This window comes from Eublepharis macularius, chromosome 13 (genome assembly GCF_028583425.1).
Source record: "Eublepharis macularius isolate TG4126 chromosome 13, MPM_Emac_v1.0, whole genome shotgun sequence".
Classification (NCBI taxonomy): Eukaryota; Metazoa; Chordata; class Lepidosauria; order Squamata; family Eublepharidae; genus Eublepharis; species Eublepharis macularius.
The window spans coordinates 62,468,174-62,495,873 of record NC_072802.1 but is presented as its reverse complement, the minus strand read 5'-3'; the positions used below and the strand labels follow the sequence as shown (position 1 = coordinate 62,495,873).

The following is a 27,700-nucleotide window of genomic DNA, read 5'->3' as shown; positions in this document are numbered from 1 at the left end:
TTAGTGCTACGCTTTCTCTCGGTAGTCACAAATATCAGCCTTGATGTGTTCTCCATTTGCCCCGTAAACTTTCCTTCAACAACTAAAGTAACCAGAAAGTAACAGTTTCTCTTTTCTCTCCGCCCAGCCCTTAACATTGACCTTTCAAGCTTTGCATTCCTTTGAAGGTTTTGAACCCTTTTCAGAAATATAGATTCCTGTATTCATTTAGAATATTCAGATCGCACCACTATGCTTCGTAGGACCTTTGCAAAACAATAATTGTAAAAAATAAAAAATACAGTCCTAAAGCACTAGCCAGATGTTCAATAAATTGCGCTGAAATCAAGAGAAGAGTTCAGGCCAGCGTCAAACCAGATATGGTGCTGGGAGACCCATGACTGGATGGGTCTTGCACGATAAAGGGAAATAGCAGTCACTCACAAGTCACAACCACATCAGGTATGTGGCTGGGATGAGAAGGAGCTTAACATTTCTCCGTCAGGCGGTCATTAGCTCTGGAAGGCGGGGAGGGGAGACCGGCATTGTCTCTTAGAGTCTCTCTACACAAGTGATCTGAAGAACACATGTCGATGCAATGTTAGCTGGGAAGGGTAGTTTAAAAAGACAGAGCCGGTGGCAGGGCTAAGGTGTTGTTATAAGCTGGAGCTGTATGAAGGGGCTGTGAAATGCCATAAGGGAAACTTCAGCCCATTATAACCTCTCCAGGTCCAAACCGGCTCTGGAAGGCAGCTCTGGTCCATTTCTATTCCTCGCTGCCCTCTGGTTGTGATCCCACCCAGTTTTAGACTGGAGAGGTGAAATTGACAGAGCCTTCGGGTAGGTGAAGATGAAATTAACAAACCCTCTGAGGAGCAATCTCCACCAGCTCTCTCTTTTTAAACTACGCTTCCCGGCTATCATTGCATCTCCTTACACTTGATAAACATGCTCCGAGGCATCTCGTGTAGAGAGAGTCTCAGTCCAAAGGAGCTCAGGGCCAAGTTAGATATGAAGGTTTTTAAAGAGTTGGGTCTGGGTACCCCAGCTTTGGGGAATAGCTGTTAAAAATAAAGGAGACCTTAAACAGCCTCAAGCCATTTCCCAAGTCAAAATAGCAGGGGAGGGAGGTTTTTTCTGCTCTACCTGGAGTATTCTGTGCACATGGACCAGTAAAAATGGGGAAAACCTCATCCTGTTCTCTTGTGTCATGGGGAAATGGCTTGAGGGGGAAAGGAGGGGCCACTCTTGCCCCTACGGAGGCATTCTGAGGCCTTCTGGGCTCTCCTTTTTTTTTTAAACAGCTATTTACTTTTTAATGGTTGTATGGCTGCAGAAACTTGAGTTGGGTCTTTTCCCCCCAGACCCAACTCTTTAAAAACCTGCATGTCTAGAGAGACCCTCAGGTAGCAAGCATTGAAAAAGACCCTCCTGCCAATCACTCAGCTGGATAGACCAATAGTTTGACTCCAAAAGAAGCAAATTCCTATGTTCCTATCAGTGCAGACACAAATAGGCACATTTGTCCCACACACACCACAATTTCATTTTTTGGGTGGACACTAGAGTGTGATGGAATCTTCCTGCGAACTGGGTTCCAGATTTCATACACATAATGATATCTGCTCCCTGTCACTAACATATGATGCTGCCCTCTGCTTAGTCATCCCATTGGTCCTTCATGCTGAGTATTGTCTACTCTGACTGGCAATAGCTCTGTTCATGTATTACAGTGAACATAGGTATAACCAGTGTACAGTGCAACACTTGATTTTTCTGTATACGAGTGCTAATATTACATTCAACATATATACAGCTGAACATATGCTGGAAACCCCATGTTTATCTAGGTACTGGTCCCTGGTATCATTTTTGAAGCAAATGCACATTGGCCTCTTTCTTACTGATGTACGCACGTACATGCAGGAGGATGTACATGCATTCACTGTAACATATGAGCAGGGCTAGTGGTTCTCCAGGGTTTCAAGATGAGGTCTTCCACATTTTCTTTACTTTAACTGGAGATGCCAGGAGTAGAGCCGGGCATGAACCAAAAGCAAACTAAAGTTTGTCACGAACCAGGCCGGTTCATGGTTCGTGAACTAGCAAGTTGTGGGAGCTCATTTCTCATGATCTGTGATAAATTTTAGTCTGGTTTGTTTGGTTTGTATTTTGGTTTGTCACTGCAGAAAGCCTGACACAGATCAGTTTGCTAAGCAGTGGGGCGGGGGGGGGGGGGATATAGGCTCTCTGCAGACCTTCTTCTGACCCGGAAGTGACATTTTCATGAACTGAACAAACTGGCTCGTGAACCGGGGCAAGTTTGTCAAAGTTTGTGGTTCATGGTTCATGAAATGCGCCGAAACTCAAACGGCATGGTTTGGAATTTTCCCAGTTCGTGCTCATCTCTAGCCAGGACTGAATTGGGGACCTTCTTCATGCAAAGGAGATGCTTTATCATTGATCCACGGCACACCCTATGCCACTCCCCTCCCACAGTGCCACTGTGTCCTCTTCTAACATGTACTTTTCCAACCCAGTGGCCTCCACACTGTATCACACCAATCACGGCTAATTTATTCATAGGATCTGACAGTCATCCAAAAGCTGGGGACGGGCGCAACGGCAAAGATTGACACTTGCTTATATTTTAGAAGTCCCATTTGACCTTGAACAGCTGCTAAGTGGAGGCAACTTGTCAGCATCTTTGAGGAAGCCCGAGAGATCTCGCCTTTGGGCGAGACGCACGGTGTCAGCAAAACCATCAGGCAGGCTGAAAAAAACAGAGCATGAACTACAAACGGCGATGCGGGGATAGCTGAGGTCTTAAGGACCCTTTTCTGCTGTACTTCCAATGAGACTCAAAATGAGAGAAACTGTAATGAAATACACTGAAATCTGAAATTAATTATTCCACTTCCATAATGTTAGAACTTGGTCGGGGGGAGGGGGTCACTCAATGATGTTGACTGATAGTAGGTCCAGGAGAGATAAAGGAAAGGACATTGAGGGCACAACTTCTGGCCAGAGATTCAGGAAAAACATTTCCACAGTACCTACAGCTCTCACCCATCTCAACCGATTCTTGAGAACTTTCATCAATGGCAAATTCCACAGGGATTGATATTTTAGTCTGCAGCAACCCAAATAACACACATGTGTCTTAAAGACTAACACAGGTGACCAAAGGTGCTGTGGTGCATGTTGACATCTTTCTTGGTGCCTGCCAAGTGTTTTTAGAAGGTGGGGAGGGGGGGCAGTTGGGGTTTTTGCCCATCAAGGCTTCTGACTGGCCACTGACGATCCAAAGCATTGTGCAGTTTAAAACAACGTTGTTTCAGCAGCAGCTGCCACCACCACAGTGTTTGTTTTATTTTCTCACACTCCTCTTTCCCAGTGTATTTTCAAATATTACCCCTCTTCTCCCATGCACTTGGGCTTGCTCTGCGTGGTTGGCTGCAGCTCCTGTGGCAGCCATTTTGTGGATGGCTCCGCCTCCTGTAGCAGCCATTTTGAGGTTGTGCTCACCACTCTGTGTCAGAATTCCAAAGGTGCTCATGGGCTTGAAAATGTTGGAGACCCCTGGAGAAGATTTTGTGAGAAGGCAGAAGCTTTTGTGAGAAGGTCCATCTACCAGCGTACAACTGAAATTCCATCCTCCTGGCACTATAACAAAAATTTGCAACTGAATCTTCCTCTGTGGACAAAAAGAAGCCAGGGCTGCATCCACATAGGTGGATATTGCATTTCTGTTGAGCTACAGCAGTCACTTACAAGCAGATTATCCTGTGTAGACAAGACAATCCAACTGTGAATTATCGCAGCAGCACAACAATAACACAATATCTACTGGGAATGCAGCCAGTTGTGGATGATTGCTACAGCAGAATGCTACTGCAATATCCAGTGACAGATGGACAAAAGAGCCCCATTAAGACTGAACCTCTCCAGACGGCAGGTTGAAGGATTGAACCTCTCCAGACTGCAGGTTGAAGGATCACCCCCATGAATGTGTAATAATCATCCTTGAATGCAGGAAGCTAATTAATTAGAGAAGGCCAGGTTAAAACTTTCTTCCTGATTTGTTTGTTTTCTACACAAAGAGCCATAGGTGTGCATTCCAAATGAACGTTTGCACTCGAGTTCAACTGTCCAAACAGATCTTGGGATGTGATTTTGCCGAAAATGCGGCTCAGCCCTTGTCTGGATTCTCAGAAAGAAATCACGAACGTGGTTGCCTCATCGAAATACAGAGTTTAGTCCAGTTCTCTACCTGTTTGACTGGCACCCCCATTACAGACATTATTAAATTGTTCTTCATTATCATCTGCTACTTAAAACTTGGCATACACTATCAGTTTCTGTGGCATCGGCCTGCACTCCTTGTTCCTTAATCTCTTTCAGTGACTGGAATACTACACTTGAGGAACACCTTGAGTGAACCTGTTCTTCCGAGTGAAGCGAAGGTCAGCCACAAGGGATCTTGAGTAGGAAGCAAGTGCACAACCTCAAAAGCTTTCCCCCCTTTCCAGCTGTCTTTTACTCAGACATGCCGGAAGCTGGAATCATTTTTTGATGGTGAGAAGCATGGCTGAGGAAGGGGTCTGAAGCAATGGAACCAAAGGAGACACTGAAAATGGACTTTTTCTCAATGGACTTTTTCTCATCATTGCTAAGTTAGAAAGCAGGAATCCCAGGTCCAAATGCCCACTTGGACATGGATGCTTGCTGGGTGATCTTGGGCCAGTCATACACTCTCTGCTTAATCTACCTCACAAGATCATTGTGAGGATAAAATGAGAGAGAGGAAAATGATGTAAGACTCTTTGGGTCCCCATTGGGGAGGAAGCTGGAAATAAATGAAGTAAATAAAGTAGTAATAATAATAATAACAATAACAACAACAACAACATTCGATTTATATACCACCCTGCAGGATGACTTAACACCCACTCAGAGCAGTCTACGAAGTATGTTATTATCCCTACAACAATAATCATCCTGCGAGGTGGGTAGGGCTGAGAGAGCTCTGAGAGAGCTGTGACTGACCCAAGGTCACCCAGCTGGCTTCAAGCAGAGGAGTGGGAAATCAAACCCGGTTCTCCAGATTAGCATCCCCACTCTTAACCACTACACCAAACTGGTTAAGTAGCGCATTTTAATCCCAGCTTTCCTCCAGGGAACTCAATGATCCCTCCTTGAGCCACACAATGACCCTGTGAGGTAGGTTAGGCGGAGAGAGAACAACCGGCTCAAGGGCCGTTTCCACACTACTTACCTTCATCTGGAACGCTGTGGAACGTCGCGAAAAAAATGCGGAAGATAGCATCTTCTCGTGCGAGTTTTGCGTGATGTCGCGCAAAACTCGTGCGAGAAGACACTATCTTCTGTGTTTTTTCGAGACGTTCTGCAGCATTCTGGATGAAGTTAAGTAGTGTGGAAACGACCAAGGTCACCCAAAAAGCTTCAGGGCAGAATGGGATTTGAAACCACATCTCTTAAGTCCCATTCCAACACTGCACCAAAATAAGCAAAGATAGGAGACAGTTTCTAAACAGTTTCAGCCACCGGATTCCCGAAGGGACTTGCAGAATTCAGGATCACTTGCCTCGCTATGAACAAAGAGTTCTCATTGCAGTTCACCAGCCTGCAGGGGAGCCAGACGGGTGCACTACTCACGCCGACAAAGCAGCTGCACCTCTTTGCAAACATGGGAGTGCCTTGCTTGCCTTCAAAACATAATAGGGAACGGTGACCTTACTTTTAAATGTACGGGATTTGATCCGAGAGCACGCCGAGCCTTTCAGAAGCAGCTCCATTATCAGTTAATGCCACAAAAGGAATAGTTCAGAGTTTAAATTCAGCATAGGTAAACTGTGAAGCTATTATAAGTGACTGTGGTAGAAGGGGACCTCATCTAAAAAAAATGCAGTCAGTGTTCAAAGGAGCATGAAATCTCCTTATTCTTAAGCAGGAAAATCAAATCAAGAAGAAAGCAAAGCTTGCCTTTTTTAAAAAATCAGAGATAACCATAAAGTACTCAAAGGACAAAGTGCTTACTTTAAGAACAAAACGCTTGGCAGATACCTGGATGGCAGTGCCATCCAGTGGAGTCTAAAGGCACCAGGCAAACAAGGCAACGCACCCCACACCATGCTGCCATTTTCAGTGGCAGCCCCGTGTCATGAAGTTTATGCCCCGCCAGCTGTCTTGTGATTGTATCACACCGATCTTGATGCGCAAATGAGGTGGGGAGATGCATGACATGATGGCGCTGTGATGTGAGGTATATTTTTCTCAGCCTCAGGGGGGAGAAAAGGCAAGCCAAATATGGAGCTCTATCTAGCTATTACATTTTTATCCCACACTTGTTCCAAGGACCCCAATGTAGCCAGTTTGGTGTAGTGGTTAAGAGCGGCAGGACTCTAATCTGGAGAGGCAGGTTTGATTCCTCGCTCCTCCGCTTGGATCCAGCTGGGTGACCTTGGGTCAGTCACAGCTTTTTGGAGTTCTCTTGTCCCCACCCACCCCACAGGGTGATTATTGTTGTGGGGATAACAATAACATACCTTGTAAACCGCTCTGAGTGCGTGTTAAGTTGTCCTGAAGGGCAGTATATAAATTGAATGTTGTTGTTGTTATATGTGGACAGTCTCTTCTCCACTTTGCTCTCACATCAGCTCTGCAACGTAGGTTAGGCTGAGAGAGAGTGACCGGCTTGAAGCTACCCAGTGACTGGAGGTTTGAACCTGGGTCTCCCCAGTACAGTTCTCTAATAATACAACCCCACTGGCTGCTGTGTTGAGTCTCACCTCCTCTGGGCAATGCACCAGGCCCTTTCTCTCTTGGCTGTCACTGTGGGTATCATCATGATTAGCATGTTGGACTAGGAAGTGAGTTCAAATCCCCCCTTGGCCATGAAGCTCACTGGGTGGCCTTCGTCCAGTCACTTTCGCAGCCTGGTATCAGGCATTTGGGAGGAGAAAACGAGGAAGGGAGAGCTATGCGGAGCTCCCCGGAAGTAGTGCAGGACAAAAACATAGTAGAAGAAGACTGTTGCTATTCATGCAAGGTCCCAGCCTGACCTAGGAAAGTTTCTAATCCCTTCCAGATCAAGGGGAGTCTGGACAGATGGAGTCACTCTGGAGCTTGGTCCTTATGCAGGGCTTTTTTTCAGCTGGAACGCGGTGGAACGGAGTTCCGGAATCTCTTGAAAATGGTCACATGGCAAATGGCCCCACCCCCTGATCTCCAGACAGAGGGGAGTTTAGATTGCCCTCCGTGCCGCTGCAGCAGGGGGCGGGGCCACCAACCATGTGATCATTTTCGCCGAGAGTGATTTAAAGGTTTAAAAACTCCCCCCTTGTTCCAGCTGACCCAAAGTGACGTCATTGGCCCTGGGATCATGCATGCACTTTGGGCGTGCACACGTGGTACCAGGGGCATCACATCCCACCAGGAGTTGCCCCTTGTGCTGGCAACCCACTGAGTTCCACCACCTCTTTTCCCAGAAAAAAAGCCCTGGTCCTTATTACGCAGGGAGCACTCGAGGCTTGCTGGCTTACCACACCTGATGACAGCATCACACAGATGCTTATGTCACTGGATGTAGTTGTGACATCTCCTAGCATTCAGTTACAGAGCTATGCCCCCTGTAGACATATCAGCAGTACTGCATGGCAGTGCCTTCGCTTTCCACAGCCAATTGCAGCCAGCCACACTCCCGATCATATCGAGTCACTTTTTGTTGGCGTGGTTGTTGTGCTGGGCCGGCCCTCCAACATGCGGTGACTGAGCGACTGTAGATTTCACTATCTTGTTTTTTGTTTGTTTTTGAGCTGCAACACCGCAGAAATGCTCTATATCACAGCTCCTGTATGGTATAGTGGTTAGAGTACTCAACTGAGGCAGGGGAGGCCCACTCTGTGAGGGTAACCTTGAGCTGGTCACGTTCTCTCAGCCTAACCTTCCTCACAAGGTTGCTATGACAACGAAATGGAGGAACAACGTAAGCTGCCTTGGGTCCCCCTTGGTTGAGAAAGTTGTGGCATCAATAAAGTAAATAAATCAATAAATACATCCATGATGGCTCCTCTCTTAAGGCATAAGGTTACAGATAAAGATCGCTTGAGACAAATGGAGCAAGCAGCAGCCAAGGGAAAGAAAGATTAGGCAGCTCGCTTGGAAAGAAAGCTGGGCCTGGTGCTGACCCAACCACAGCCTGCCTGCCTGCCTGCCCCATTTTCCCCCCAAATGGGGACGCAAAACAGCTTACAATGTCCTCCTCCATTTTATCCTCTAAACAATCACCCCACAAGGTAGAAAAGTCTGTGAGGGAGTGACTGGCCTCCAGTGAACCTCCACTGCAGAGTGGGAGATTCAAATCTGGGTTTCCTAGATCTTAGTCCATCGCTCTAACCACTACTCCAGACTGGTTACTGCTTGGTGGCTATATCACAAAGAGTCCGTCTGTAACTGGATCAGATCAATGGGGTCCATTTAGACCAGCATCCCCCTGAAGACCCATAATATGTTTGCCAGGCCCTCTCAACCTCCCAGCGGGAGACTGGCTCCTTGCACTTACCTGTGGTGGTGGAGGGAGCACGTGCACAGTGTGAGCGCACACTCCCCGCAAACACGATAACATCACTTCTGAGAAGTGACATCATCACGCGGCCCCTGGAGCGTGTCCACGCTCTGCAGGGGCTCGGATTGGGGCTGCTGCGGAGTGCGGGAGTGCTCCTGCCCTCCACAGTGGCTCCAAACGTGTCCATTTTGGCCCAAATTGGGCTAGTTTCAGGCCCGTTTTGGCACGGATTGGGCCCATTTTAGGCCGCTGTGGAGTGCTCCTGCCCTCCACAGCAGCCCCAATCTGGGCCAAAATAGGCCCGATGCAGGTGGCTGCTGCACACCGGAGCGCACAGCCCCTCAGGGGAGCGTGCACAGAAGGTGCGTGCCTCCCCACGGGCCAGGTAAGTGGGGGCGGGGAGTGAGGGGTGGGGGATCCCCCACCCCTGCTGGGGGTCTGGCATCCCTAGCCCACAAACAGGCACAGAGTCCCCAAGCCTTCCCCTTCGAGTGGACATTTGGATGTCTCTCCTGCACCCTGAATCCTCTCCTCCCAGGAGCAGTGCATTGCATGAACTCTGTGGCTCAATGCTTGGAGCAAAGAATCCGAAGAGAACCGATTCATTTCTCCGTCTTGCAAGCTGATGGGGAGAGATCTTTACTGGGATGATTAACAGCCCTGTTATAAAAAGATGGTTCATAAATTCCTCCTATTAGGTCAAATCATAAAGAAGGCCTTTAATGTTTATATGTTCCCTTTCTAAACAATCAAGAGTTTCCAAAGCACCTGCTAATAAAGGGGCTTCGGTATGGCTTATAAAGCACTCCTGTTCTTTAATGAGCTGGGGAGTAAATAACACACAGTCTGTCTCCGTTATTGATTCCTGTCGTCTTAACCCTCTAAGGCACTGCTGGACGGTCGGTGTGCTCAAAATTCATGACTATTACCGAAAGGGATTTTCATCCACCTTATAAGCATACACTGTATCAACGATGCAAGCCATTTACATAAGCTTGCACAATTTATTCCACTTCTGCTAGTCACGGGGAGGCAAAGAGCTTCGCAACTCAAAGTCGTATCCTTCAACCACTGTGTTCTAAATGTACTTTCAACCTTACTTTTGCATCCATAAAGGCTAGAAACTTGCTTAACAATTGAGAAGATAAGCTGGATTCAGTACTATATTTTGTAGGTAAGCTCAAGAAGCCGAATTCTGTAGGTTTTTAAGTAGCATTGATACGGGGAGCGGAATTCCTTTTTCCAAAATTCAGTTTTTTAGACAAAACCGTTTATTCACTTTATTATCTTCCCCCCCTTTTTAAAAGAGGGGCTTTCCTCTTTCATTTCTCTTTGAAAAGAAATGAATGAACCTTTTTGCAATTTCAACCCTTACAGTTCCTAGAGCTACCTATTGTCTCTTTTCTAGAGTTATCTATTGTCATCCCCCCCCCCCCTGCCCCATCATGTTCCCATCCCTCCCAACCATCCTGCTGGTTTCCAGACCCCCCTGGCAATCCAGTTCAGACCCCATCAGTATGGTTTTTTTCACCTCCAAGCGGATCACTTTACACTCACAGTAAGCTTTATTTCCCCTTGCTGTTCCATCACTCACCCCGTTTGGAAAGAGTCCTTTGGAAGCTCTTTCACAAGAGACTTTGAGGGAAACTATACGTGATGCCCAACACATGAAGAACACGTGTCGGTTTCTCACAAGTTTCCATGGGAAGTGTAGTGAGAAAGAATGGCTGCTCAATGTAAATCTCTGCCAGGGAGAAGAGGAAGAGAATCCCTCCCACTGCTCAACGACTATATTGAGGAGGGCAGCCCAGGAAGCCAGCAGCCAGTCAGCCCCCTGCATGCCCACCTCGCCATGCGGCAGTGGTGCTCAGCGCTCCCTCCTCCTCCTCCCTCAGCCACCACACACACTCCGCCGCCTGTCTAGGACCACAGGCTGGAGCATTGCTTGGCTCCCTCTGGACGCTGCCGGCATGCTCCTCTTGATCCCCTAAATGCACTCCGTGCTCTGAACAAACTAAAGAACACCACTCCTTAGTGATTCCATGAGACCCCCGACGCATACTTCCCTCCACACCAAGAACTGCTGTTCGTCCCACTTTTTCGCTTCCAGTTACTTCATCAGTTTCAAATCCATGAAAAGATTCATCCATTTATCCGAAACCACATTTTGCACACAAACATCCTCCCCGAAGGTAGACTCGCATTTCAGAGGTCCTAGAACTAGAACAAGCCCTTCATGAAATATCTTGGTGGTGGCAGGGACATGTTTGTAATAACGGATATTGCTTAAAGAGGATTAGCAGGGTCACCAGGCAATATTCTGCCCCAATCAAGCTCATTAATTGCATGGGATTTCTTGATTCTGCATGATTAAAAGGAGTTCAATGAAGGTTTATCAGACACAACAAATATCTATCTCAAGCCCGCTGGCGTAATCCGGTTTCTTTTAGCACGAGCAGAATGCTAATTTGTAAAGGAGTTTTAAAGGATTAAATGGCGATTTACTAAGAAATTTGAGCTTTCCGCGTTCTGCTCGCCTCCCCCAGCTCCTTTAGCACTGCTTTGTACTCATTCAGTACCCTGTGAAATGCAGCTTTCCATTAACTAAAAAGGAAAAAAAGACCACGAGTTAGAAGCAGGCTACATTTACTGCTGAAAGAAGGAGTGAGATAATTTCCACAGACTTCCTCTTCTTACGGCAGACCCCCAATTCACTTTGCTCGCTATTCTTAAGGGTCCCCTGTTTGCTAGGAAAAGCATTTCTGGAAGAGAGCCATTTTGGTGTAGTGGTTAAGAGTGCGGGACTCTAATCTGGAGAGCCGGGTTTGATTCCCCACTCCTCCACTTGAAGCCAACTGGGTGACCTTGGGTCAGTCACAGCTCTCTGGAGCTCTCTCAGCCCCACCCACCTCACAGGGAGTTTTGTTGTGGGGATAATAATGACATACTTTGTAAACCGCTCTGAGTGGGCATTAAGTTACCCTGAAAGGCGGTATATAAATGTTATTATATTATTATAAGATCAGTGGGCTGCTCCGAGGTGATAGATTTTTAATATCTGCTGGCTTTGCCCCTTGACCCCTCTGATCCTACCACTGGGTGGGCGGTTCCTGGGCTAGGCTCCACCCATTTCCAGATTTATGCCTTCCAGGAGTTGGCAGCCCTACTTACACACTGTTTTCTGTTATTTGAGTTGGTATCATGGTGGTGGAGAGTGTGGTAGGTATGAGTTTTCATGAGTCACAGCTCACTTCTTCAGATACTGTGACTCACGAAAGCTCATACCCTACCACCAATTTTGTTAGTCTTATGGGTGCTACTGGACTCTTGCTCTTTTCTACTGCTACAGACAGACTAACATGGCTACCCATCTAGATCTATCTTAAATAACTTCTTCATGCCAATTTCTTCTCTAATCAGCTGCATTGTACTTTTACATCCTGATACGTTCCCTTGTAACACTCCACCCACCTTTAGCTGGGATATAAAGGCTCAAGGATCTACATTTCTACTTGTATCTGATAAATATAGCTCTGACTCTCAAAAGCTTACACTCTGAAAATCTTCTTGGTCTCTAAGATGCCACGGGACAAAAATCTTGCTGATGGTCTTCAATGGTATGACCGGCGAGAGGACAGCCTAGCCCCCACCAAATGCCTGGCAGAACATCTGCGTCTTGCAGGCCCGGTAGAAAGATAACACATCACTCTGGGCCCTAGTTTCCTCAGACAGAGAGTTCCACCAGGTCGGAGCCAGGACCAAAAAGGAGAGTGGGGGCTCTCCTGACCTCCTCAGGCAGGCTGTTCCACAGGGTAGGGGCCACCACAGAGAATGCTCATGTACGGGCTGCTGTTGATTTCGCCCATGTGCAAGGGGGCACCTGCAGGAGACCCTGTCCTGCCATCCCTACTTCCCTTCCTTAAAGACCCTGCCATGTTCACCATCATAGGGGCGAAATTTTGGGATCACTTAAGTATGTCATTTTTTTGTTCATTTATATATACTTAAGTGATCCCAAACTTTCGCCCCTATGATGGTGAACGTGGCAGGGTCTTTAAGGAAGGGAAGTAGGGATGGCAGGACAGGGTCTCCTGCAGGTGCCCCCTTGCACATGGGCGAAATCATATATATATATATATATATATATATATATATATATATATATATATATATATATATATATATATATATATATATATATATATATATATATATGACTGTTTTCCTCCATAAGGGAACAACTGCAATTAAAACAACCCCCAGTACCAGCCTGAATGCCACAACGTGTGACCCCCCAAGCCCAAAACCTTGGGCTGAGTAGCAATACCACACATCTCTTAAACCCACAGCACCCTTGTTGTACAAAGACCCGGACTGTATTCCAGTACCTCCAAAGATCAGCTCTGAAAAATCAGGGCAAACAGTCTTGAATATGCTAAGCCTGGTCTGTGCTGGGGAGTTGGATTAAAGCTGACAGGCTCCCAATTTAGCCATTGCGATGGTCTGGCAGCCATTTGAGAGTCAGCCGTATCTCACTGTGTCTCTGGGGCATTTCTCCACTGTTTCTATGGCACTGCTATCCTCAGCACCAGTCTCTCGGGGACAACTCCCTGCTCAGAGTCCACTCTTCAGTGTCTTGCAGAGCCCTGGAGCTTCGAGTCTGCGCACAAATTACATTTCATCCCTGGGCTGCCACACTAAGAATCAATTGCAATGCATACCTCTTGGGGAGCTGCCCTGCCTTCCTCTAAGCAACAGCTAGGGGTAATGCTCTGGAAGTAAGTCAGAATTTATCTGGGGAATCGGTTCACAGCACAGGAGCAGAATGCCTTCATTCGCTGGCATAAATGCTACAAAATATCGGTTATTTGCCAGGCTCTTGGAACTTTCTGCATCATTGAAGCGGTGGTTTCCTCCCCGCTTCCATCTGCATCAGTCTCTAAACACAAACATCATCCAGGGCAGCTCCAGGCAGGGTTGCCAGCTCCAAGTTGGGAAATTCCTGGAGATCTGGGGGGGTTAAACCTGGAGAAAACTGGAGAAAGTGGGGTTTGGGGAGGGAAAGGACCTTGGCATGGCAAAATTCCATAGAGTCCACCCCCAAAAGTAGCCATTTTCTCCAGGTGAACTGATCTCTGTGGCCTGGAGACCAGTTGTAATTCCAGGAGATCTCCAGCCACTACCTGGAGGCTGGCAACCCTAGCTCCAGGTCTCCTTTGGTGGCCTGCTTATTTTCCAAATGATAATCTTCCCAAGGTGCCCTGACCTGGATAGTCCAGGTGAGTGTGATCTCATCAGATCTCAGAAGCTAAGCAGGGTCGGCCTTGATTAGTAATTGGATGGGAAACCTCCAACGAAGACCAGGATTGCAGAGGCAGGCAGTGGCAAACCACCTCAGTTAGTCTCTTGCCATGAGAACCCACCAGGGGCCGCTATAAGTCAGTTATGACTTGATGGCACTCTCCACCACCAACCTTCCCAAGACAGGAATGCTTTCTCCTACCTTTAGGGCCAGCAGCGCCTTCTACTGGCCACCTGGTTGCACAGGGCCCAGCTCGCTTACTATTTTAAAAGAATCTACTCCATGTTCCCTGAATCTGACGCTCTCCCCGCAGCCACACGGCAGCTGTGGAGAATATCTTTTTTAATCTGAAGGGAGCCTGATTTGGCTCAGAGTAGTGGCATGGGAGAGAAGGAACCTCTGATTTCCCCCCATGCCATTCACCCTCCCTCCCTCCACATGACAGATCTGAGTTCACTTAGGCTCTCCCTCATTATAAAAAAGACATTCCCCACAGCTACTGTGTGGCTGCGGGTAAAGAGAGTTGGGTCTGGGAAACCCATTCACAGCTCTTCAAAAAAAGGTAACATCTTGTCTTCTCCAGGCTACGGAGCAGAGACTTGGGGATAGAGGAAGAGGAACAAGGTGAGGTTAACTCCCTTCCCTCTCTGCAGCTGAGGCCTTTCCAGGGTGTGGGGTCTCAGCCAGAACCACAGAGATGAGCAGGGAGAACAAAGCAGTTGCAGAACCCCTGAATTCCCCACAAAGGTGCATAGAAAAAAAGGGGGAAAACAGGGCGAGATATTTGAGTTGAGATTTACTACTTAGGTGTCTTTATATGGCTTTGGTGTCCAACCATGAACCCAGCTAATCTTATGATCCATGTCTAAAATTACTTCTCAAATCGATGCCACTGACTGTGCAGACACAAAATGCAGGAACAGCCATCTGTCCGGTGTTAGTCATTTAAAGGATGCATCTGACTGGGCAGGTACAAAGAGGGGACAAACTGCAAGCAACTCTGAACTTGACGATCAATTGAAATGACACAGCTATCACTCTAGGGAATACTGCCTCTTCTCTGGTAAAGTAAATGATTTGGTCCTCAGACTGGCCAAAAGCAGCCATTAGCTGCTGAAACCGGGCCTAGCACCACAAGTGTGCACAGGCACAAAGCTTCTTGACATAGTGTTATCCCTGAGACGAATTTCACCTTGAGATTGTTCACGGAGAGCCTCTCTGTGTGTAAACGAAGGAGCTGGAGCAAGATAAATTCACCTGACAATTGTGCTCATGTCAAAATTCTCAGCACGCCTAATCAACACTGGAAATCCCCTTGAACTCAAGCTGCCATTTCTGTTTTGGAGTCCACGTGCAAATGATAGTGTGCAAGTTTGGACATAGCACCAAGCAGTGTTTTGTACAAGACAGGAAGTCAGGAAGAGAAACAAAAAATGCGAGGGGAAGAAGGAACGTGCAAGACCACAACTTGTTCCTGATGGACCAAACCATAGGACATTACTTCTGAACTACAAGAGCTAAGCTACAAGAGACGAATTACATGAGGAGGAGCACATGAAGGGGTCACAACATTAGCTGGGAAGCTGAGTTGAGCCAGTTTGGTGTAGTGGTTAAGAGCGAGGGACTCTAATTTGGAGAACTGGGTTTGATTCCCCACTCCTCCACTTGAAGCCAGCTGGGTGACCTTGGGTCAGTCACAGCTTCTAGCTCTCTCAGCTCCAACCACTTCACAGGGTGTTTTGTTGTGGGGATAATAATAACATGCTTTGTAAATCACTCTGAGTGGGTGTTAAGTATTCCTGAAGGGTGGTATATAAATCGAATGTTGTTATTATTATTAGTTTTAAAAGAGATTAGAAGGCTTTGTCAATTTCCCCTCTCTACAGAGCCAGGGAGATCACTGCTTAGGTTTGTTAATTTCCTCTTTACCTCTTAGAAGGAGAGGTGAAACTGACAGAGCCTTCCAGAGGCAAAGAGGAGATTAACAAACCCTATGAGCCTGGATCTCTCTGGCTCTGTAGAGAGGGGAAATTGACAAAGCCTTCCAATCTCTTTTAAAACTCAGCTTCCCGGCTAATATTGCGACTCCCTTCACGTGCTCCTCCTCGTGTAATTCGTCTCTTGTAGCTTGGCTTTAAGCCACTAAAAGTTTCATATATGAGTAGAGAATTGAACCTAGATATTCTTAGACTAAATCCATCAGCCAAAGCCAACCTTACAACCGGATCCTAAGTTGGTTCATATATAAGTAGAACTCTCGATGCAATTCATTTCCTAATACTTGTGCTTGGGATTTCAGCCTTTTAAAAAATTAAAGAGCTATGGCCAGATTATACATTAAGGAGCCTTCCATAGGGGCCACAAGGAAGCCAAGCTTAAGTCATCCAAGAGGAAGCATTTATCCCTGGAGTTCTTACCTGGGAAAAATCAGCAGATCATAAAGCCAAAAACTTGCCACTCACCCTCATGCCAAGTTCAATGTTTTCTCCTCCGTAAACCTCCATGCCAGGGTCAAGTAGCCCAATCTCACCAAAGTATTCTCTGTCCACCACGAATGAACAGCCAATCATGGCTGGTGTCCTGTTGGTGAAGAAGGGAAGAAGGACAGAGGGGTTAAAGCAACAGAGACCTTGCAACAAAAACAGGGAGAGGGTAATAGTTTTAGGAAGGACATGGAGACCATCTTTTCTCTGATTCCCCAGGCTGTTGTTTTCCCTGATTGTGATTTCCCTCATTTTCATGGCTATTGTTGATGATTCCTTTGATTCCTGGACATCATTTTATGGTATTTTAATGTTGGGGTTTTATGCCTTTTTAATGCCCCATTTTTATGCCATTATAAGTCATACATCTGCAACTGACACACACACACACAAATATTTTAAGTACAATGAGTTAGTGTCAAATTCAATGAGAAAATTTCAGCAAGAGAACCTGGTGAGATTAGTCTCTCACAAGGGATCAATGAAGGAAAAAAAGGGATGGATACTTGAATCAAACCAGACTGTGACTTGAAATTCGGAGTCACTCCGAATTGATAGAACATGCAGCGATTGTACATGATGCCCCCATGCTCAGTTCATTTCTAGAACAAAAGCTAGCTAACTAGAACATTTTTACCCTATCCTTCTTCTAAAAGCTCACAGGAGCATACATGCATCTCCTTTCCTCATTTTATTTTTACAACAATCCTGTGAGGTAGGTGAGAGAGAGAGAGAGAGAGAGAGAGAGAGAGAGAGAGAGAGAGAGAGAGAGAGAGAGAGAGAGAGAGTCAGTCATTGGCCCAAGGTCTCTCGGAAAGCATCATGGCAGCTACGAAAAGGACATCTGGGCTTACCTCCTGCCAAGATGCTGGGTCCCCCCATGAGTTCCCAAATTATAGATCATAATCAAACATAAGAATCTGCCTGATAATCTCTGAATCAATTTATCAAATGAACACATCAAGTTGCCTTATAGTGAATCAGACCTTTGGTCCATCAAGATCAGAACTGTCTACTCCGATTGGCGGTGGCTCTCCAAGGTCTTAGGTGGAGGTCTTTCACATCACCTACTGCCTGGTCCTTTTAACTGGAGATGCTGGAGATTGAACCCAGGATCTTCTGCATGTCAAGCAGATGTTCTACCAGTGATCCATGCCCATTACGCTTACAATCAGCTCTCCACATATGTGGTTTCTTCATATCCTTCTAGCCAAGTGCTGTCTATTTTGCTTGGTAATGACTAGAGATGGGCACAATCCAAAATAAATTAATGATCCAGCCGATCATGGATCGGCACCGATGATGATCCCCAATAAACAATCCACACCGATCATCTCCCATTCCTGATCTGTGGATTGTGGATCGTGGAGGCCAAAGTGGGGCGCGCTGCTATTCCCAGCTATGTGGAAAGGTGGGTGCTGGCGGCGGCGGCCGGGCCCGGTGGGCACGGGGAGATGGCGGCGAGCCGCCTCCCCTCAGGGGGCGGGGGGGGGGGTCTGGCCTGTGTTTGGCTGTCAGAGCTGCCTATCAGGGTTTGCAGGGATGCGATTGGAGTACCCATGGCTACAGAACACTCCCTTCCCCCTCCCTCCCCTGGCTGTCTTCTCCCAACTGGTGACTGCTTTGCTGCTCCGTGGTTGGAAGGAAGCCCTGCTGATCAAGGAAAGCTGGGCTTCCATTCGGGTTTCCAGGGCGACAGAAGGAGGGCAAACAGAGCACGGGCATTCCCCTGGCTCCGTTGCCAGGGGAATAGATTTCTGGTGCCTGAGTGTCTGGCTTCCCGATCCGAGCACAATCGCCCCGATCAAGCCCCAAGCCCCCCCCCAATCGCTGCATCGTTGGCCATGGCTGAGCACGATCTGCCGGGTCCCGATCGTGTGGTCGCCATTATCGTGCGTTTTTTCCGATCGTAATGCGGATCATGCCCATCTCTAGTAATGACTTTCCAGGCTCCGAAGCCTTTTCCAACCTGAGTCCCTCAAAGTCTTGTCACAGAAGATACTGTGTACAGACACTGAACATTCTCTGTGCAAACACGTATTCTGCCACTGAGCAAAGGACTCTTTGCTGGCAACCATTCCTGCTGGCATTATCATGAAGGCACACGGATCTCAACGGTTCCTGCAAATTGACTTGCACACATGTGCAATCCTTGTTCATAAGACTGCACTGGAGCCTTTAAAAAAATGCAACACAGCCTTTATAACCAGCGAAAAAATAAAACAATAAGAGCATTGGAAAGCGATTACCTTTTTATTCGCATGCTCATTCAATTTATTCCTTTATTACAACTTCCCCTAATGAAATTTTTAATACTGCCTTTAAACAACAACAACCGAAAGAGAGCCGCATTCTTACTGAGGAAACAATATTTCACCAACACGCAACAAACATTCTAATCAATTTGCCTTGTGTTCAATACAAAAAAAAATCACGTGTGGAGCTGATAAATTGAATCAGAGAGTCCCCTGCCAAGTCTATTGCAGCTTGGAACGGCTTTAAAAATAGATATTATCGCTCAAAGTTCTAAAATAAACTTTAATGAATGAATTCCAAAGAAAGCTGCAGCTCCACTTGTGCTTACATCTGACGGTCTTTTTTTGGTAGGGGTGTGCCCTAGCACCAAAATCTAGATTTGGGATCAGAATTAAGATCCGTCAGATTTAGAAATCGGAATTTAGAAAATCCGAAATTTCTGAATATCTGAAACTCCATGAAAGCCAATCGGAATATCCATTTTCCAACGAAAGAAAAACACAAAAAGGCAAACCACTTTTTTAAAAGTTTCCCTTAGCCCTCTGACCTTTCCCCAATGCGTGCACCAATCCCAAAGACTTGAGAAGATGTGGCAAGCATACACAGCAACAGCCCATTATTCCCAGGCATTGAGAAATGGCTGCAGTTTTTCAGCTTCTGAGGTCCTGCATCCAAGCCTCCACCACGGTTATGACTCTGGGAGGGGACGCTGACCTCTCTGCTCCCACAAGCCTGGGGGATAGCCTGTTCGAGGACTGTTTCAGGGCCAAGCTAGAAGTGACGAGTTACACTATGAGATGGAGTGGAGTGCAAGTGGAGTGCAAGTGAACAGGGAGGAATACATGTGAGAGCCAAGCTACAAGTGATGAATTACACTTGCCTAGCAAGTGAACAGACTCACGTGTATTCCTCCCTGTTCACTTGTGCTCCGTGATCAAGTGGAGTGCAAGTGGAGGGCAAGTGAACAGGGAGGAATACAAGTAAGTCTGTTCACTTGCCAGGCAAGTGTAATTCGTCACTTGTAGCTTGGCTCTGAGTCTGTTCACTTACCATTCAAGTGTAACTCGTCACTTCTAGCTTGGCCCATAGTTTCCTTTCTCAAGCAGTCAGGGCATACTGTCTGAGTCATAGGTTTCATTTTCTTCTTGCAAGTAGCCTAACCTGCTTTCTACAAGAGTCAATAGAACTCTGAATATCAGGAATTATTCTGAATATCTGGAACTATAGAATTCAGATTTGGAAAAATTACTAATCCAAACAGCATAATTTGAGGACTTTGAATATTTCCAAATACAAAGTGTACACCCCTACTTTTTGACTTCTGTTCCAAGTAGGGTTGCCTGGTCCCCTTACCTTCCTGGCAGGAGGGGTGGGATCCAGTGCTTAATTTTCTTGCCGGTCCCATTGTGCTTTTCGTGCATATGTGCCCCCGTGCCTGCCAATGACATCACTCCCAGGAAGTGTCATTATGTAGGTGCGGGGGGTGCTTCACTGTGGGCTGATTTGGGCTCCATATGGGCCTGATTTGGCCCATTTGGGGCTGAAATCAGCCCACTGCAAAGCACAGGAGCGCTCTTGGGGTGGCACAATGATGTCACTCCCAGGAAGTGACATCATCACACCACCCTAGGAGCATGCCCAGGAGGCCCATTCTTGCACCTTTCCCCACCATTGGCCAGGTAAGTGGTAGCAGGGGACAGAGGCTGGAAGTGTGGGATCCACTGCCCCTCTGAGGGAATGGGATTCCTAGTTCCAAGAATAAGCTGAGGGAAAGCACCTGGATCTAACCCTTGCTTCCATTTCCATGGCACGCCCTCCATTGTGGAAATGGTGTTTTATTACACAGAACGTTCCTCTGGTGCTTGGTGCTTTCTACTCAATGCAAGATGCTGAGTAGAAAATGCCTAGTGTTGGAAAAATGTGGGCTGCAGTGGAGCACCGCTTCCATAATGGAGGTCACACTACAGACATGGAAGAATGGGTTAGATCAGAGAGAAATCCATTATGTACAAGTCCTGTGGAAATTAATGGAATTTGCCATAGCTCTCACACTGTATTTCAAGAATTATTAAAATCGTTCTTGGTGCTTCCATAGCACTTTAACATACGCAGGTACCATTACCAGAAAGAATAGGTCTTCCCCAATATCTGATACTTGAGATGCTGGAGATTTAACCCGGGACGTTTGCATCCAAAGGATATGATCTGCCACTGATCCACAGACCCTCCCCTACACATCCTCAATATATTTTTTAAAAAATAAAATAGTTTCCTTCCTATATAACAAAATGTTATAAGCAGCAAAAGTAGATAAACCAACCCTTCATTGCATGTGAAACTGTAGATACTATTGGAGAAAACCAGCCAGGAGGAGGAAAGAAATTACACAAGACCCGCAAACAGCTTCATTTTTCCGAGGCCTGGCTGCTATCTATCGGTAATGGATCTAGTATTCCTGTTACTGCTTAAAGATTCCACAGCCTTCTCCCCCGTCCCCGGCAACAAGCTTTCCAACTCTCACATCATTACCGGTTGTATTGCACATTAAGAATTCTCCGGCACAAACGAGAAAGGCAGCTGTCGGTGGCAAAAGCGCAGTCGCTGCCGTTTTCTTCAAAGTGACCCAAAATGGATTCTTTAAAACAATAAAATAAAGAGCCAGTGCAGAAGTGATCAACACCGAAACGGGAGCCAAATACGTACTCAAGAAAAAGTTCTTTCTGCCTCTACAAACGGACAGCTGAAAAGCCCACACGCGGATATATAACAACCCATAGAATTTTTAAGAAATTCCGGTGAGGGAGCCATGTTATATTGCGATCATAAACAGATTTCAGTGGACTTCAAAAGGGAAAACTGCATAGGATTGCACTGTTCTACTCTTAATTCTTCTGTTCTCTGTCAGGCTCAATATTCTGAATAGCAGTGGCTCTCCAGGGTCTGAGGAATGGAGTAGCGGAAATCCTCTCGTCCCAATACTAAATTATGGCCATGTGTCCTCTCCCTGAATGGACAATTCTGTAGTCTGCGAACAAAGCAATGATATCTAGTGAACGAATGTTTACTGCTCAGGCTCCACACCCAGGGAGGGTCTTAGTGCCAAGCACGGGTCATTTCATAGAAAAAGAGCTGGAGGAACTCATTAGCATAGCTCATTAGCATCACTCATTAGCATATGCCACTCCCCTTGACATCACCAGAAATGTGTCATTAGCACAACTGATTTGCATATGCCACACCCCCTGACATCACCTATCCTGGTTGTTTTGGACCCAATCCTGGCCATTCAGGGCTGAAATTGGGCTAAAAATGGCAAAAAGGGGCTGAAAATGGTTGAAAAGGGGCCCAAAATGGTCAGGATTGGGCCACTGCTGAGCGGGAGAGTGATCCACCACCCATCAGAGGCCCGATCTGGGCCATTTTGGTCCCAATCCAGGCTGAAATGGGCCCAAAATGGCTGAGAGTCAGGTGGGCGGGGCCACCTGACATGTGACCTCTTTGGGGAACTGCTGGAACTGCGTTCCTGTGCGTTCCCCCTCGAAATGAGCCCTGGTGCCAAGGCATCCAGAGCAGCTGCCACAGGGCCCATTCTGGGCGGGGCTGCACCAGGTGTCCCACTAAGGTTGCCAGCCTCCAAGCAGAATCTGGAGATCTCCTGGAATTACAGCTGATCTCCAGCCAACAAGGATCAGTTCCCCTGCAGAAAATGGCTGCTTTGGAGGGTGGAGTCGATGGCATGATACCCTGCCGAGGCCCCTCCCCTCTCCAAACCCTGCCTTTCCCAGGCTCCACCCCCCAAATCTCTAGATATTTCCCAACGCAGAGCTGGAAACCCTAAGCCCCATTGCCCTGCAACCAGCTGCTGCCCTGAAGTTCCGCCCCCGCTGCTGACCCCCTGCATTTGGAGTTGTCATGCTTCAAGTGGGGTCTGGAGATTTCCTGGCATTACAGCAGACCTCCAGACAACAGAGATGAGTTCCCCTAGAGAGCATGGCTGCTTTGGAAGGTAGACTCCATACTATTAAATCTCACAGAGGTCACTTCCCTCCCCAAACCCTGCCTTCCCCAGGATCCATTCCCAAATCTTCAGGAATTCCCCAAACTAGAGTTGGCAACTGTACCTGCACTACTTGAGACTCAGGCCGGGGGGGGGGGAGATCTTCACCCCTCTACAGCTGATTGCCCTCCCCTCCACCTGAGTGATTCTGGGGCCCCGTCCTCGAGTCCTGGCCAGGGCCCCAGAACCCTTAAGACAGCCTCATCCCCATTCCTAGTACAATTTATGTCTGACCATATGCAAGATGTACCCTGACCTGGATAGACCAAGTGAGCCTGATCTCGTCAGATCTCAGAAGCTAAGCAGGGTCAGCCTTGGTTAGTAATTGGATGGGAGACCTCCAACGAAGACCAGGATTGCTGAGGCAGGCAATGGCAAACCACCTCTGTTGGTCTGTTGTCATGAAAACCCCACCAGGGGTCACCCTAAGCCAGCTATGACTTGACAGCATTCTCTACCACACATGCAAGTTGTAACTGAAACAATAGTGGAAACAGCAGTGGCAGGAGAGGAGGGGAAGGATGGCAAATGAGAGTGATAGTAAACAACAAATAAATGCATGCAATGAAAAGCATCACCTCACTTCACCATAATCTGCAATCGACTAGAACCTGCGCAGTAAGTGATTAACTATGTTGGGAGGGTTACTCTTAGACTAGCCTGCCTTGCAGGGTTTTTGTGAGGATAAACTTAACCACTGCTGTAGCACAGAGGTTAATTGGTTTGGCTCCAAATCAGCACTCTACTGGTTCAAATACCACTACTGCTATGAGCTCGGCAGGTGGTCTTGGGTCAGCCACTCTCTCTCAGCCCCAGCTCCCCAGCTGCATTGTGGGGATAATAACAACACTAACTTGTTCACTGCTCTGGGTGAGGCACGAATCTGTCTAGAAGAGCAGTATATAAGTGCAGTTATTATTAATATAGGGGAGGAAATCTTAGGCATGCTTGTTAGAGACGCATTCATGGTTGGTATGTGATAAACTGGGAGCCAACGTGTATAATAGAGTGTAGACTGGAGAGACCTAAGTTCAAATCTTCACCATCCTGAAGCTCACCAGGAGCACAAGTCATGCTTTCTCAGCCTAAACTACCACACAGGGTTGTTGTGAGAATAAAACAGGAGAAGACAAGGACAGGGACAATGCCGTGAGCTCCTAGGAGAACAGATGGAATGAAATATATCTTCTATGATGAATTATTTTCATTTTTAATTCATGACTCCCTACCAAGGTAGGGAGAGGAGGTAGGGAGAGGGAAGGATGGAGGGAAAACAGCAGCTGGTGAGGAATGTTGGCGCCTTTTCAGATCTCTTAAAAGTGCAAAGTGTCATTAAGAATAGCGGCAGAAATCTCACATTTGTGAGGAACAATGAAACGGCCTTTGGTTTTTGGCACGGCTCGAGCTTTTGAAGTGCTACGTGGCGAATCGATATTATTGTACTGGGGGAAAAGACACCGTGCAGTCAATTTGTGTGAATTGCTTTAAGATATTCTTCAGCGAGCACACAGCGTGAAATCCTTGCAAGGTAATCGGGGGTGGGGGAGACAGCAACGTCAAAGTCAGAAAGGACGAAAGAGCTGAACTGGGCTTGACCTCCTGTGGATGGGAACCTACTCTCTTCCCCCAGCTATGGCCCAACATCTGGAATCTGTCCTCCTTCACAGGCTTATTTGGCACAACAAAACAGTGGCCCTTTTCACACTACTTACCTGCTCCCGGAACATTGCGAAACATCGCGCAAAAAACGTGGAAGATCTACAGCGGAGATGTAACACCAAACATTCTGCCCTCTGATGTTGCCATTTACTCCGGGGGAACTGATCTCTGCAGTCTGGACTGGAGATCAGTTGCAATTCTAGAACTCCGGGCCCCATTTGGAGATTGGTAATCTTAATATTGGCTTCGTAGGTATATGGTGAAAAGGCCAATGTGTCAGGTTAAGATTGCAGAGAGCAGGGTTCATAGGCCAACCCATTCACTAACTGGAGGTGCCAGTTTCAGGTTAGGAAATTTCCAGAGATTTGGGGGTGGAACCAGAGTGGGGAGGATTGGAGGAGAGGAGGGAACTCGGTGGGCATAATGTCAGAGAGAGAACCTTTCAAAGCAGCCTTTTTGTCCCGAGGAACTGATCCCTGTAGTCTAGACATCAGTTCTAATTCTGGAAGATCTCTAGGTTCCGCCTAGAAGTTGGTAAGCCCAGGGCCTTTTTTCAGCTGGAACGTGGTGGAATGGGGTTCTGGCACCTCTTTAAAATGGTCACGTGGCTGGTGGCCCCGCCCCCTGATCTCCAGACAGAGGGGAGTTTAGACTGCCCTCTGCACCATGGCATGGAGGGTAATCTAAACTCCCCTCTGTCTGGAGATCAGGGAGCAGGACCACTGGCCATGTGACCATTTTCACTGAGGGCAATTTAAACTTTTAAAAACTTCCCCCTTGTTCCAGCTGATCCAAAGTGACGTCATTGTGCGATCCTGGAAGCGTGTGCACACTTTGCGTGTGTGCATGTGGTACCAGGGCACCACCTCCTGCCAGGAGTTGTCCCCTGTGCTGGCAATTCACTGAGTTCCACCACCTCTTTTCCCAGAAAAAAAGCCCTGGGTTATCCTATCACTAACATTGCCACCATAAGCAGAGTTACACCCTTCAAAGTCCATTGAGAGCTTAGAGGGGTGGAACTCTGTTTAGGATGGCATTATCAGTCACTCCCTCTCAACCTAATCTACCACACAGGTTGCTATGACAATAAATCTGTGGTGGGAGGCCCATGTATGCCACTTAAGCATCTCAGTTGCCTGCTGGAGTAGGCAATCTCCCAGGGGTTTGACCCCAGGGCCCGCCAATTGCTGGCGATCAGTGGGAGGTGGCAAGCTCCCCCAAACATCATCTACCATCAACAGGCAACCCGGAAAGCACATACTGGGTGTGCTCCTAGTGGGGCACAATGACAGCATTTCCTGAAGTGGGGCCAATTTTCACTGGGCCAATTATGCCCCCAAATGGACTGAATTTGCCCTTCGCAAAGTGCAGGAGTACGCCTGTGGCTGGCATGATGACATCACCTCCCGGAAGTGACATCATCACACATGCACCGAGAGCATGCATGTGCAAAAACAACCAGGTACAAGGCACAAGGTAAGTACCAGGTTGCCCTCTCCCACCAGGAGGTAGGGACCTGTCAACCAGAATGCCACCCTGTACTTTGTGGAGAAAACACAGATTACATATATGTCAGACAAGCCTTAGAGGACCAGAGAGGCTACCTATTGAGCAGAATGCTAATAGCTGAGTGCTAATTCACAGCCCAACCACTTGACCACTATGCTACTTGATCTCTGCACCCACTCAGTGCACCTAGCTCTCCTCCAACACCTGCAGGCAACCCCTCAATGACAAGGCATTCACATTTGGCCATGATTATCCAGTGTCGTTAGGCTTTATATACATTTTATGTTAGCCAAATTGGGACATAACAACAGGGATAACTTGCAGGTGGCATAAACAAAGTTGGCATATCAGATGGGTGGGAAGATAGGGCTCAATCCAACAAACCAGCACTCCACCGACCCCTTGGACTCTCGGTTCACCTAGCTCAGCATCATCTGCTCAAACTTGCAGCAGATCTCCCAGGTTCCAGGAACAGAAGGTCTTTGTGAACAGCCAAGACCCTCCAGCTGATGGAACCGGAGACTGAACCTAGAACCTTCTGCATACAAAATATGCCTTCCGTGCCCAGTCCAAGATCACAGGCAGCGACTAGGCACAAGAGTCAGGGCAAGATCAAGGAGTGGCCCAACAATCAACAGCCAGAAAAGCAGAAGCCAAGACTACATCGCAACATGAGCCAGAAGCTCACAGGGAAGTTCAACCTGAGAGTTCAAATGCCGCAAGATCTGCAGCAGAGACGTAGCTAGAAGTCAAAGTCAAAGGGGTCAGCGCTGAAGCAGGCCACAGGAGAGGCAATGCCAGGATCAGCACAGAGGCTGTTGACCAAACAGGGATCATTAGACTTTGGGGGGCTCAAATAGCTACTTCCTGCTTCAGACAGCCAATGGGCTATCTTTGTGGTTGGAGCTTCCTTGAGGCTCAGATTCCTTTTCAATGGTAGTTCTCAACCTTTCATACCTTACGTCCCACCAATCATTATCAAAGAATCTGAGTCCCACCGTGATTGAAACAAAAAGTCCACTTTGTCTGAGAGGGATAGTTATGTTTATAGGCATCCCGTTATTTTATTTGTCATTTATGGTAATTTCAAGAACATAAAGAAGAGGCAGAAGCACAAAGGATAAACGTTGGCAGGAAAGGTCACCAGGGAGCTGCCCGTCAAAGCTAATGAGTAAGGGAACAAGGAACCAGTAGAAACACCAGTGTCCGAGACTGAAAAGTGTAGTAGAGCGGCTAGAGTAGTGGACTGAGATCTGGGCAACCCAGGTTCGATTCTCCACTCTGCCATGGAAGCTCAACTGGTGACCTTGAGCCCATCACACACTCTCAGCCCAACCTACCTCAAAGAGTTGTCGTGAGGGGAAAAATGGAGGAGAGGAAAATGATGTACGCCAATTTGGGTCCCCGTCGAGGAGAAAGGCGGGGTATAATGAAGTAAAAATTTTAAAAGTTACCACTAGCATGCCAAACAGTCACAGATGGACAATTCATGGTATGTAGGATCAGCATGTCAAATGTGCAGATGGAAATGGGGACTGAGGGAAAGTGAATTCTTAACAGTTGTTGTCAGGGCTTTGTGGGGAAAGAAGTGGTGGGTTGCCAGCACAGGGGGCAACTCCTGGTGGGAGGTGGTGCCCCTGGCAAAGTGCGCACACGCTCCTAGGACCACACAATGACGTTACTTTGGGACAGCTGGAACAAGGGGGGAGTTTTTTAAAGTTTAAATCACCATCAGTGAAAATGGTCACATGGCTGGTGGCCCCACCCCCTGATCTCCAGACAGAGGAGAGTTTAGATTGCCCTCCGTGCTGCTCCAGCGGCAGGGAGGGCAATCTAAACTCCCCTCTGTCTGGAGATCAGGGGGCGGG

At 47.3% G+C, this 27,700-nt stretch overlaps 1 protein-coding gene across 1 annotated transcript in view; it reads right to left on the bottom strand.

The window, feature by feature from the left end:
• The window catches only part of GALNT9 (polypeptide N-acetylgalactosaminyltransferase 9), a 246,630-nt gene that overhangs the window by 83,069 nt on the left and 135,861 nt on the right, over positions 1-27,700 (bottom strand). The window contains exon 6 of the mRNA XM_054996830.1: positions 16,331-16,448. Coding sequence (XP_054852805.1) covers positions 16,331-16,448 — 118 coding nt within the window. The remainder of the gene's footprint in view (positions 1-16,330; positions 16,449-27,700) is intronic.